Here is a 13,470-nt window from a genome sequence, read left to right as displayed (position 1 = left end):
TAAAGTTTCGAAGAACTAATTCCAAATTTCATTAAAACTTGAAAGACCAAAAACATATTTAACCCAACATATAAATATGAAAACTCACCCACGTAACAAAACAGAAGAATAATGTACACAAATACATAAAAGACAGTAAAAAGCCCATTACAGGAAAAAAAACGAAATCGTAACTGTTTTTGGTTTCTTTTTGTAATTGATAAGCATGGACAAGAAGGTCGTGCAACAGTTGTGCCGTGCAATAAGTGTGCAAGCTTATCCTTTTGTCTTTTTTTTTTTCTTCCGTTTTTATTCTTTATTTTTGAATTCAACCATCATAATCCTAGAGAGATATTTTTTTATTCTTTATTCTATACGATTGCATCTTTTAAACCAAAGAGTTTAATGCCGCTCCTTTTGTAGTTCTTGCAAAACCAAACAAACACCAAATAAAAAAAATCATTTGGTTAATTTTTGAAATTTGTACAAAGGTGGAGAACCATAGTGAGGAACAAAAAGCTAAGATCTAAACAAGAACCAACATTTAAAACTAACCGATTCTCTGTGCTTAGTATTTTAGGTTTCGATGTCATAATGTGAAGAAATAATAATAATAAACACTTGATGGAATGTCAGAGTTATAAAATCTAAGACGAATAATAGATACATAATATAAGCTAAGTCAGATACATAATGAAATGTTCATAGCCTCTAGATGAAGCTGTACAACACACAAAAGCTACCATAGAGTGCCACCCAAATTCAGCAAGAGTCACTCACGCCTCCAAACAAGGTTACTACTGCATTATGGTCATCTCTTTCGCCGCTTGGGCTCCACCTGCAAAATTCAAAATTTGAAACCCAATAATATAAAACCACAATCCAAAAAGCAAATCTCACTGTGCTTCAACAATGAACCAACTATGTCTATCAACTATTTCTGACCCCATTTGGTTTGAGAAAAAAAAAATTCAATTTTTACCCATAATTACAAAAAGGGCACTTATCTTTTGCTTATTGGTTTCGAAAGTTTGTTTTTTTCAAACACTTTCTCAAACAAAAGGGCATCTGAGAATATAATCAAAGTCCCATTTTAACTTTGAGTTTACCATAAAACAGACATGATGATGAAATTGCATTTATCATGAATAAATAACCTCCAAAAGTTCAATAGTAATTGATACAAGACAAGCAGTGAACAAAATAAATATGCTGGTTGATCATGTTAAATACTGTTAAAAGTATTTTTGTGCAGATTAGCCAAGTGAAAAGCATAAACCAAAGTGTGTAACATGATATCAATTACAGCCTTCAATACATTACCAATGACTATCAAAAGAATGCATACCTGCCAGACAACAGTACAAGAATTAAAAATAACATAGGTATACATTTAGCCAACCCACTTTTTTATTCCAACAATGCACAGTGTTTCAGATTAAGGACAACAAATAAGATTGAACTATGCAAAGTTTGGTATCAAAACAGGAGAGAAATGCACATGTTGGCACATGATATTGTTAACTTACACATGCCCAGTACTTGTTCATGTGTCTCAGTCCACACTAACTAGTGAAAAACTAGCTACAATCTATGGTCATTTTTGAAACTAGCTGTACTAAGGGTTAAATTTTGAAGAGATTTTTTTCCCCCATCAAACTTCAAATTCTAGACCATATGTTAAATCACTCATTCCTTTTTCAGCAATGTGTCCCATTTCCCTCCCCATATCCTTGCCAGAAACTAGATAATAGAAAACTAATGTCTCAGTCATATGCTGGGAACAGTGAGTAACAATTATTTGGTGTTGGATACAAGAAATCACCTTGCCATCGGCTCCTGGCGATGCAGAAAACGTAGCTTGCGGTTTCTTCATATCGTCATCAGATGAACATTCTGAACACACAAAATGATCTAATTTCTTTGCTTCTTCGATGGTCATGCCCACACAAGCAGGATGATACCTACAAAAAACCTACAAAGATTGAAATGTGTGTTCTATAGAACATATAGAGACACTCAACATGTAAAGAATGTGATTCTTGACACTCATTAGATTTTAACTCTTCGTCAATTCACATAGAAGTTATGTCCACAAAGTTCTATGTTGATGATGAATGAAGTAATTTGCAGCTCCCGTATTTCATAAACATTATATGAAAATACATTTCCAAGTATAATTTTCAACACTTGCATGGAAACAATCAAAAGATGGAATAAGCCTCAGCATCATCAAATTTCTATTGGCTCACGCACATATTGAAATAAAAGAAACGACAGAACCAATAGTCATTATAACAAAACAGCCCCACACAAGTACAATGACACTTTCGGGCAGACATAAATTTCATCTGTCACTGAACTTTCAGCTGTGAAGCTCAGAAGTCACAAGTGAATGTACAACGCATTATATATTCACCCGTTTCTTCTTAGTTTTGTTTTACTTTTACTTCACAAGTAAAATGCCTTTTCAAGACCAACATGCAAAGGGTTTGCACAGGTAGATGCAGTTCTATACAAGAGTTTTAGAACCATACATGAGCTTCCATGAGCTTCCAATAGAACTTACAACTTTCTAACACCCTTTAGGCCACTCATTCTGCAGGTGGTGAGATCACATAATTGATGATTCCTTCAACCCAGTAAATAGCATCCAATGTTCAAATTCAACATACAAAAATAAATTCGAAACTACAAGCACAATACTAGTAAATAAATCCAGGCAGAACACACTGATTTACCAATCCTTGCACCCTTCACATTGTACCATGAGGTCATCCGGGTTATATGGCATCTCACACTTGCAATACCTTCAAAACACAAGCCAAAAAAACAAACCTTTAGTTCCAAATCCCAAAATCCCCTTCCACACAATTAATAACCCAAAACAAATACATATTACATAAATTGGGAAGACATGTTTTGCATCCCCCATCATATCCCAAATTTCAATTGTAATACCTGAAAAATTTAATAGGGTTTTACTATTTACATTAACCAAAAAAATATGCAATTTGACTACGCCATCAGGTACTAGAAGTAAGAACACTTCAAATATAAAGACCGAAAACATATTAGTACACTAAAATCGTATTAAATGCTTATACAGCCCAAAAATCTAAAACTAAAATCTCGACTTTAATATAACTACTAAAATGTATTAAATTGCTGTAAAGACTAAAACCACATGCTAAAATCTGGTGTTTCTGTTAAAGTGTAAAATCTCGAGTTTCACTTAAAACACAAATACTTCAATATATTAAATTGTTATAAAGACTTAAAACACATAATAAAATATATTAAATTGTTACAATTGTTATAAAGACTAAAAACAAATACTAAAATTTCGTGTTTCTGTTAAAATATAAATAGTAAAAACAGTACTAATTCGTTTATAATGACTAAAAATCCTTTAGAAGGAACAATGTAGAGACTTAAATGTATATCAAAACAATGTACATAAACGTGTTTCTGCATTAAATTTTCGTAGGACAAAAATCGAATTATTGATAGAGAAAAACATATATGAGAGGAACTCACACAGCAACACGGTCAGGAGTGAAAGCCCCAGTGGCAGCCTTGTACTCAAATCTACAATAGTAATCCTCAGCACCCACATTCTCGAGCTTGGTGTAGTTCTTGAAAGAGTGTACTACGCATTTGCCTTCGATGGTGTGCGCACTCTGCACATCATAGTGGTCGGAGAGAAAAAGCTCTTTGGCACCATGGAACTGTCTGCGACCCCCAATGGACTCTTCGGGTCTGTAGTACCACCTCACACGCACCTTCACGTTGTTCCTGTTGTCCTGCTCGATCTTCTCCACGCGCGCCACGTAAGGGGGCTTGGACGTGTCCGATGGCCGCATCAGAACGCAATCACCGGCTGCAGCACCAAAGAACCAAACGCTGTCAACGACAACCCCATCTCAAAAAAACATCATGGGCAGCCACGAAAACACGGAAAGGAAGTGTTTTGAACGAGGAAAACGCAAAGGGTGGTTGTGTGTGTTACCTCGGACGACCTTGTTGGTTCCTCTTATGGTGTACGAGTCCAAGTCCTTTCTGCCTGGCCTCGTTTTCGCCATGCGGTGCGCGAAGGGTGTTTTGGGGAATGAGGATTTTTCTTTTTCTGAGGGCTTGTTGTTGGGTTAAAAGGAGAAGAAGAGGAACTGAGGAAGGAACCCTAAGGTGTGGGTTTGGGTGAGGAGTGACACTTTTTTTTCTGTGAGGGAAGGGAGTGACTGTGACGCTTCGCCTGCGATTTTATTACTGTGGCTTTTTGGGAATGTAATGCGACGATTCTTGGTCGGTTCATTACATTTGACTGCTTCGTAAATTTTCTTGTCCTGAGATCTGCGCTAAGTAATTTCCTAATCCACTCCATTCATGTTGCGATATGTGTGACATTTTGTGGAAAAAAAAGGATAATTTTCTTGTTTAGTGGTGGACTTTTGGAAACAAATCATACAACATAGTATTCTTAGCATTGAGTAGATGTGGTTCACTTGTAGGAAACATGTGTTAAAACGTTTGTGTTGAATTAGAATAATCTTTCGTCAATTGGTGTATATAAAAATTGAAAAAAATATTGTACACAATTAAATTATTTTTTACAGTTGTGAAGTTTCTTTTTAGATTGTCACGTTTGTAAGATTTATATTTAATGATGCTTATTAATTTTAGAACATCACAACAAAATTTAATAATATCATATTAACATACGTTAACATCGGTTTGTCGTCATAAATTAGATAAAAAGAAACTCATAATGAACCAAATTAATTTAACATATATAGACGACTCCTAGGGTGTGTTGGTTTGTGTTAACGTACTATACAAACGGATGAATTTATGAGTGGGTTGGTTGTTTGTTTTAGTGGTTTTGAAGGTATTTGAAGGAGGATTTGCGGGTGGGTATTAAATTTGCATTCTTGCATTAATGTGAAGAAAAGCGAGGATTTATTGTGCCTACAACGTGAGGTCACGAAATTACCCTTCACCTTTTTTTAAGATAGGTTGTTCATTGCAGCAGGAGAACCAATTTTGTGGGTACGAGAATCGATTCTCTTTGTTGGGGATGGAGTGGTTGATGAATGAGAAGTGATCAAAGCATGCAGTGCAATGAAGGAGAAAACAGGGAAGGAAGAATACATTCTGGTTAAAGAAAATTTATGGTCACTTTTAAATGCATAGGAATCAATTCTAGTAGGCATGGGAATCGATTCTCCCATTCTTAAGCCTACTATCCATTATTGTTCTCTTTTTTTTTTTATTCTATTGCTTATGTTGTTTTTCTTCTCCCAGTTTTTTTATTCTATTCTATTACTTTTTAACCAATAATAATAATAATAATAATTCCACTATTTATATTTAAATTTATATCACTTTTATCTTCAAGGATAAAATGGTAATCGTCTAATTTAATCCATTAAAACATTTTTCAATCTATCATACATATCACATTATACATAAATTTTCAAACTTTCATTTCAAATTTACTTAAATCCCACAAATTTTTCCTTAATCCAAACAATATCACAATCATCTCTTTGTCCCCTCAAATCCCTTAATCCATAAAACACTTTGAAGAAACAAAGTATCTACCAAATGGAAGAGAATTATAATTAAATAATGAATAAAGATAGACACAAGTTCTATAAAAAAAGGTTGTATAAAGCATAAGACTTTTGATTCTATGAGAACAATAAATTGTCTAGAATATGTCATCTAATAAAGTAATATAATGAATAAGAACATCAGAAAGAATTATATCATTACAAGAAAATTGTTATTTATCGACGGTTCATAACCGACGAATAATAGTTTGTCGGATATTTGTCATTACCGACAGATATGGTATTTGAATTTATCGACGGATAAATCTGTCGGTTTTCCGTGGATAAATCATGACAGAAAATTATCCGTCGGTAATGCCCTCGGTAAACCCATTTGACCTTTACTGATGGATTATGTTGTCGGTAAATCTGTTGGTAAGTTGGTTGACTATAAAGCATCAGAATTTCAGATTCCATCCCCGGTTTATCAGTTTTCCCCAAATTTCTTCCCCCAACAGTTCCGCAAACCCAAATCGTCGAATTGACAACGGTCCGCTGCCGTGGAGAGCCGAGATCTACGGTCTGCTGTCACCACTACTCCCGTTGTCTATTGTAAGGAGTCGCGACGAAGGGTCGCTGTCGCTGGAGAGCCGCAAACGACGGTGTGGCTGCTGCCACCACTACTCCGTTATGTCCTGTAAGGAGTCTCGACGAAGGGTCGCTGCTGTTGGAGAGCCGCGAACGACGGTGTGGTTGTTGCCACCACTGCTCTCACTGTGTCATGTGAAGAGTCACAACGAAGGTCCGCTGCCGCTAGAGAGTCGCGAACGACGGTGTCGCCACTGCCACCACTGCTCACACGGTCTCCTGTGAGGGCTCTGTTACGTTGTCACCGCTACCATCTTCACGTCGTCGCAACAGATTTTGAAGTTGCCAATGAGTCCATTTTTTTCTCATCTTTTCGCCATCCCATTCTTCTGTTATTAATTGTGGTGTTGTTGTTTGTATTATGAAGAGCGAGCCTACGAGGGAGGGCCACAAAACCACATTCTTTGGCAGAGATTTTGGCTTAAGCGAAGTAGTGAGGGAGGGTGGTAACTTTGTGGTTGCAGTGCGTCGAGGGAGGTAAGTTACTACTATATTTAGATGCTTATGAGTAATTGAACTTTCTGGTGCCATGTCTTGTTGTTGGCTGAGTAATTGAACTTTTACCAACCATTGGTCTTCCTCTTATTCCACATCTGAAAACTTTTGGTGCACCCATTTTATTTGATGAAAAGCATAATTGTGATTGGTATTTTTTATCATTTGTTTGATAAAATTTTATGTTATTGTTCTAAATGTGTATATATAGATTAGGAATGTGGTGCTACTACTTTAGCACTCGTCTTTGATGTTGCCCACACCACACCAACCCCATGCCAAAACTTGCATCAACCTTTCCACAAACTTCTTTTAGCTTTTCATTCTAATTTTGGTCCATGGCTATACATGGCTAATGATTTTAATGATCATGAAAAAAAATTGCGATTATTTTTGTAACAATGATAGTAAGTAATAGCCAATTACATTAGCCAAAGTTGTTATATTAATATATTATTGGTGAAGTGAAGTTCTTCTCTTTAGTTGAAAAGGAAAACAATTGGACGTTGATTTCAAGATTTACTTATCCTTTGTGACATTTAGATTCCAGAAAATGTCAAAAATGGGGTGTTTTGTTTGTCTTTTAGTGTCAAAAGAAACTTTTTATTATTTTGGTTGGTAGTTTTATTGATTGTTAAACACTTTAATTGATGAAATCGAAGAGCTGGTACTTTCAGCTTTTGGGGAGAAGTTGCATATCCTGCATAATTGAAACAATCACACTCTTCTATTTCATTTCAATTTCTGCCTTTGCATTTGGTTCATAGTACGTATAATGGAAATTTCAAAACTTTATAATATTATCTTGATTATGATAGGGGAGGAAAGGGTGAGGGCCAAGGTGGATTTGGAGGTAATTAACAATAACTAACAAGGATCATTTTGTGAGGTATAATTTATTTCCACCTGTTATGATTCTTGCTAATTATTTTGCTATTGTTAAGTGTTGTTTGACTGTTGTGATTTTGATTTTGATTGCATTTTACACTTTTAATTACACTGATTGCACTTTGTATTTTGGGTTCAGCATCAAGTTCCTCCATTCCCTTCTAAGACCTTTATAGTTATTGTTGAAGAAGAGCTTGGATCTCCTATAGGTGATATATTTTATCAGTTTGACTTGATTTGTACTATATTAATTTATCCTTTTTGACCTATTATATTAATTTATCTTGTTTGTCCTATTCTGAGGTTATGCTTAGTGACACTTACATGTCCTATATTTTTAAAATGAACATTCATCTCTTTCATAATTGTTTTAATTACATAACATTCCGCTCTTCTCTAACTTTTAAAAAGACTATAATTTTATATTCTTGGATCCATTTTACTATAAGTAGGTAATTACTATAGGAATTACTATAAGTAGATTCCAATTACTACTTTTGGTCTGTATAGTCATAGGACTTGCATTCCTATTAGGTCATTCTAGTTTGGTTACTATTTGGATATCTTACTTAATAAGTGAGATATATCCTCACAATGTCATGATCTTAAGCAATATGGGGGAGACACATGTCTCCACTTGTTTTGAATTCTCCTTATTACATTCTAATTTAAGGAATTTAATGTTTTATAGAACATGGGCGAAATTCCTTCCAATCGTGCTTGAATGTATGATCATTGTTATAGTGGTAGAAGGGGATTGAAGGAGTCTTTTGTCGTAGGCGTTGAAGAGTTTATCCGAACAACAAGACGGTCTAGATATTTTGAACTTGAAGGTGAGATTAGATGCCCTTGCATTAAGTGTGACTATACAAGGATTTTGACAGATGAGATTGTCAAAGTTCACCTTTATAAAAAAGGGTTCATACCAAATTACTGGATTTGGACATTACACGGTGAAGATATGCCATATGTTGATTTACATGAAGGTGATAATTATGGCATTAGAGATGGTGTATGTACTGTTGAAATGGAGTAATTATGTGACATGGAAGAGATGGTCAATAACGTTTTGTGTCAATTTGAATCAGCCCAACAACCCAACAACACCAACTTAAAAGATTGTCCTAATGAATTCACCTAAAAGTTTTATAATTTTTGGCAGAGGCAAATCAACCTTTATTTGAAGGGGCGATAGACTCTAAATTGTCAATATGTGTTAGACTTCTAGCTTGTAAGTCCAATTGGAACATTGTCAGCCAAGGATTAGATGTTGTCACCAAAATTTTGTTAGATGTCACACCAACAAATATGAGCTTGCCAAAAAGTTATTATGATGCTAAGAGGTTAGTATCAAAGTTGGGATTGGAGACTAAGAAGATTGATTGTTGTGTGAGTGGTTGTATGCTCTTTTATGACAATGATAGTGGAAAAAAAGATGCAACATTGCTTGAATGTAAATTTTGTCACAAACCAAGATATCACCCAATTCGTGAGGGATCAAGGCAAAAAAAAAAAAAAAAACCAATTGTAGTTAAGTCAATGTTCTATTTGCCTATAATCCCAAGATTACAAAGAATGTTTGCTTCTATGCAAATCGCGCCGCATATGACTTGGCATCATGAAAACCAAAGGCAAGGCATCCTATGCCACTCATCTGATGGTGAAGCTTGGAAGCACTTTGATCGTAAACATCCTTCCTTTGCGTCTGATCCACGCAATGTGCGACTTGGTCTATGTTCATATGGATTTAACCCGTACATTCAAGCTTCATCTTCACCATATTCTTGTCGGCCCGTGATTGTTACTCCATACAATCTTCCTCCTGAAATGTGTATGTCAAAACCTTATATGTTTTTGAGTTGTCTTATACCAGGGCCATCCAATCCAAAGGCCGTTATTGATGTTTACTTAGAGCCCTTAATTGATGATTTGAAGAAGTTGTGGGATGATATCTTGACGTATGATGTTTCAAGGAAATAAAATTTCATGATGAGGGCATGTTTGATGTGGACTATTAATGACTTTCTTGCTTATGGGATGTTATCTGGTTGGGGCACAAATGGTAGATTAGCTTGTCCGCATTGCATGAAGCACAATAAGTCATTCACGTTAAATTATGGTCACAAAAGTTGTTGGTTTAACTTACATCGTAGGTTCTTACCTAATGACCATCACTTTAGGAGAAATATTAAAGCCTTTCGAAAAGGTCAAGTTGAAACAGATGAGCCACCTCCTAGGTTGACACCATTACAAGTTTCGAGAAGAGTGAAACATTTTCCAAAAGTCACTAAAAGTGGTGTAACAATGATAGATGGATATGAAGAGTGACATAATTGGACATAAAGAAGCATATTTTGGGATCTTCCATATTGGAAAGATAATTTGTTAAGGCATAATCTTGATGTAATGCACATAGAAAAAAATTTCTTTGAGAACATAATGAATATTGTTATGAATGTGACGGGGAAGACAAATGACAATGACAAGGCAAGAAGAGATTTAGGATTGTATTGCTCATGAAAAGATTTAGAGTTTAGAGTTGAAGGTTCGAGATAATGGAAAAATATTAAAGCCTAAAGTGAATTACACTTTCACCACAAGTGAAGCTAAGTCAGTTTGTCAGTGGATAAAAGAACTTAAGATGTCAGATGGTTATAGTTCCAACTTGACTAGATGTGTTGATGTTCAAAAGGGAAGAATTCATGGGATGAAAAGTCATGATTGCCATGTATTCATGGAGACATTACTTCCTATTGCATTTAGTGCTTTGCCCATTCATGTTTTAAATCCTCTTACTGAAATTAGCCATTTATTCAAAGATTTGTGCTATGCAACATTAAAAGAGGAATCCCTAAGAACAATGGAGGAAAATATTCCATTTATTCTTTACAAATTAGAGAGAATATTCCCTCCTGGATTTTTTGATTCCATGGAGCATCTCTCTATTCATCTCCCTCATGAAGCATTGTTGGGTGGGCCAGTGCGATATAGATGGATGTATCCCTTTGAAAGGTACTGTTTGACCTCCTATTAATATTTATAATTAATTTTGTGACCAATGGTTTTCATAATAATGAATTTATTTATGTGTATGGATTCATGGGTGATTCAAAATGATCAATAAAAAATAAGGCTAGAGTTGAAGGTTCTATTTGTGTAGCTTATTTAAACTGTGAGACAACATACTTTTGTTCCTATTACTTCAACAACTTCATGTTGTCACCACACAATTAGAGGAAGGAAGTAGATGGTCAAAGTGATATGTCAACGTTGTCTGTTTTTCAACAACAAGGTCTTCACGCAGGGAGAGAATCGATTCATTGGTTAACTGATGTCGAATTTAAATCTGCTCATGTTCATGTGTTAATCAATTGCACTGAAGTCAAATACTATCTTGAGTATGTCAACAACTAGGAATCGTAGAGGTATGATTTTTGTCTATTTCCGCTCGCGGAACACCATATATAAGTCAATGTACCCCTTGGTGCACACCTTTTCTCCTAAGAACCCATATATGGCCTCATCGTACATGATCATTGCTAATTCTGATAGCTGCAAATTCTGGTATGTTTTCCAGTAGAGAATATCTATTAAACTCTCTTGGTCTACTAGCACCTTCTTAACTGCGAAGTTTTTGACTTCGTTAGTGATAATCATTGAGTCGTCCTAGTTCGGGTCTACGCCTTGGAATTCAGCGTCTGTGAAAGTTATGGGTAGCATTCTTCAACGTTTTCTTGGTTATGATGTGGCTCTGCCTCCTACAAACCCTCCGGATATTGTGTTTATGGTTTCCCTTAATGAGGGTCTATCATTAAAGGGGTTGTTCTCCTTTGGGGTAGGTTCCTCCTTCTTATCACTCCTACCCTTATCTTCTTTGTGATGATCCCGACAATCATCATAGTGTCTGTACCTCGCTATGGAACTGTCTTCATCTTCTCTCCTTACAAAACGCTTCAAGTGTCTGGAGCATATCAATTATTCTATCTTATCTTGCAGGGCCTTACATTCGTTTGTTGTATGTCCATTATTGTAGTGATATTTGCAATGTTTGGACATGTGGGCATTGGGAGAATTGAGGGACTTGCGCAACAGGGGTATGTGTAACATCCCGTCAGGATATTACTGGTTTAAATAAATAAAATGTTTAAATAAAAAAAGACATCGCATTTATGAATAACCTCATTTCCCAAAAACGCGGGAAATTTAAATTTTATTAATTGCTCGCATAAAATTTGTAAACATCTATTCCATAAACCAAAACATCAATGTCATAGTTTCACCCATCAGGGTTTACAACAGTTTCCAAAAACAAATAAAGTAAATAAAAGAAGTTTTCCCAGAAGAACCCTCACTCGCGTCTAAGCATCACCAGCTCCACCTGCATCAACATCCTTTACTCACGTGTACCGCGTACACGATCATCGCCAAACACAAGTAGATAGGGTGAGCTTATGAAAACAACATGCATCAAAATAGATAACATATAACCAATTAAAACAGATATGAGCTCCACCAATATCAAAGTAATATCTCTTAAATGATTTTCTAACATCTGGCCACAACCAGGCCATTCGGGTTCTACCTCTTCTAGTGATTACCTCAAGGTAATTTGCTGCCAAACCTATCGGCGACAACCGACAGAGCACGTGCGGGAATCAATGCCACGGATAACACACCGTAACGTCAGATGGAGTTCCCAATTACGAACATAGTCTGTAATGTCCCAAGACTACCAAACTCGTTAGTCAACAACTGAGGAGGGCAATCTAACTGGACCCATCCGTACTGGCCACAACCAGCACACTCACACCGGCAACACTCGCCAACCCGAGCTCAACTCAAGGGTTCCTCGTGTTCATCCGCCATCCCGAGCTCAACTCGAGGGATGCCATTCCGAGCTCAACTCGAGGAATGTACGTGCTTAACCCCTATCCCGAGCTCAACTCAAGGGATACGTTCCAAGCTCTACTCAAGGGATACGTTCCAAGCTCAACTCAAGGAACCCAACAATCTTACCTTTGAAGTACCACCAAAAGCCTTGTAGAACACCCTACCAAGTCCATTAACTAGGACTTACGGCAGCCAAATCGCCTAGCGGGGGACACGTACCGCTAGGCGCCATAGCTTCCAGACCGCCTGGCGGGGGACACGTACCGCTAGGCGCCAAGCGCCTCAAAACCCCCAAACCCAGCAGTCATCGCCCGGTGGGACAGTCCCCACCGCCAGGCGAACGTGCTCTAGTGGTTCACTGTTTCCGCCGCTATCGCCTAGCGGGACCTTCCCTTCCGCCAGGCGCCACCTGCGCCAGGTGCCACCTGCTCCAGAACCCCTCTGTTCCCTTGCTATCGCCTGGCGGGTGCTGCTACGTCGCCAAGCGCTACACCAGCGACCTAAATGGTACTATCATACAGGCCACCCGACCAGATTACGCTATGATTTAATTATCGGACCTTCCTACATAATTTTCTCCTAATTCTTTTACCTTCACCCTTTAGTGGTTAACTTATTACTCACAGTTTGAACTTCCATTTAGATTCAACTATCTAAGTTCTTAAAAATTTGTTTGCTTAAGTAACCCCATTCGTTGCTGCATAACACAAAGTGCTCACAATACCTATTTCTCAATGTCACCATTGCCTCAACACCAGAGTCACACTCGTGCTTATTCCAAATCCAGATTCGTATTACACCATACTTTAGCTTGTCAAAGTATTGAATCCCCAATATCAAAACAATTTACATATCAATCATTCCCAATCTATTTTTAAATGCCATTTTTATCCCCTGAACTGATTTTCCACCTGGTCATACTCTTTCTTAATCCAATCATCAATTTCTAATATATCATTATTAAGCCTCAATAAGAATTACATTAAATGTACTCACCTGAACGCACCTCCAAATC

General features: G+C 36.8%; 1 protein-coding gene across 5 annotated transcripts; it reads right to left on the bottom strand.

Moving 5' to 3' along the window:
* Positions 1-522: 522 nt before the first annotated feature.
* Positions 523-4,324, bottom strand: LOC114168243 (chromatin remodeling protein EBS). 5 transcript variants are annotated; one of them, XM_028052993.1, is made up of 6 exons: positions 3,992-4,324; positions 3,520-3,885; positions 2,721-2,789; positions 2,549-2,611; positions 1,805-1,943; positions 572-817 (listed from the first exon to the last, which is right to left on the bottom strand). In XM_028052993.1, the coding sequence occupies exons 2-6, from the start codon at positions 3,843-3,845 to the stop codon at positions 791-793; spliced, it is 624 nt and encodes a 207-aa protein (XP_027908794.1). In that variant the 5' UTR covers positions 3,846-3,885; positions 3,992-4,324; the 3' UTR covers positions 572-790. The 5 variants fall into 5 exon arrangements, 4 of the variants coding, with proteins under 4 accessions (XP_027908793.1, XP_027908794.1, XP_027908792.1 ...); XM_028052991.1 differs by having other exon boundaries at positions 3,520-3,862; positions 3,992-4,315; XM_028052992.1 differs by lacking the exon at positions 2,549-2,611 and having other exon boundaries at positions 523-817; positions 3,520-3,862; positions 3,992-4,304.
* Positions 4,325-13,470: the final 9,146 nt, after the last annotated feature.

This window comes from Vigna unguiculata, chromosome 11, assembly GCF_004118075.2.
Source record: "Vigna unguiculata cultivar IT97K-499-35 chromosome 11, ASM411807v1, whole genome shotgun sequence".
In the NCBI taxonomy this organism is placed as follows: domain Eukaryota; kingdom Viridiplantae; phylum Streptophyta; class Magnoliopsida; order Fabales; family Fabaceae; genus Vigna; species Vigna unguiculata.
Note: the sequence above shows the minus strand (reverse complement) of the source record. Positions and strands in the feature narration are given on the sequence as shown.

What these genes read in the sequence shown, in the direction of transcription:
- LOC114168243 (XM_028052991.1), bottom strand. Translation starts at nt 4,064, where the DNA reads ATGGCGAAAACGAGGCCAGGCAGAAAGGACTTGGACTCGTACACCATA. An exon ending in TGTGAAGGGTGCAAGGATTG is followed by an intron (nt 2,612 to 2,720) that starts GTAAATCAGTGT and finishes ACTGGGTTGAAG; the next exon opens with GAATCATCAATTATGTGATC. An exon ending in CTAAAGGGTGTTAGAAAGTT is followed by an intron (nt 1,944 to 2,548) that starts GTAAGTTCTATT and finishes GGTTTTTTGTAG; the next exon opens with GTATCATCCTGCTTGTGTGG.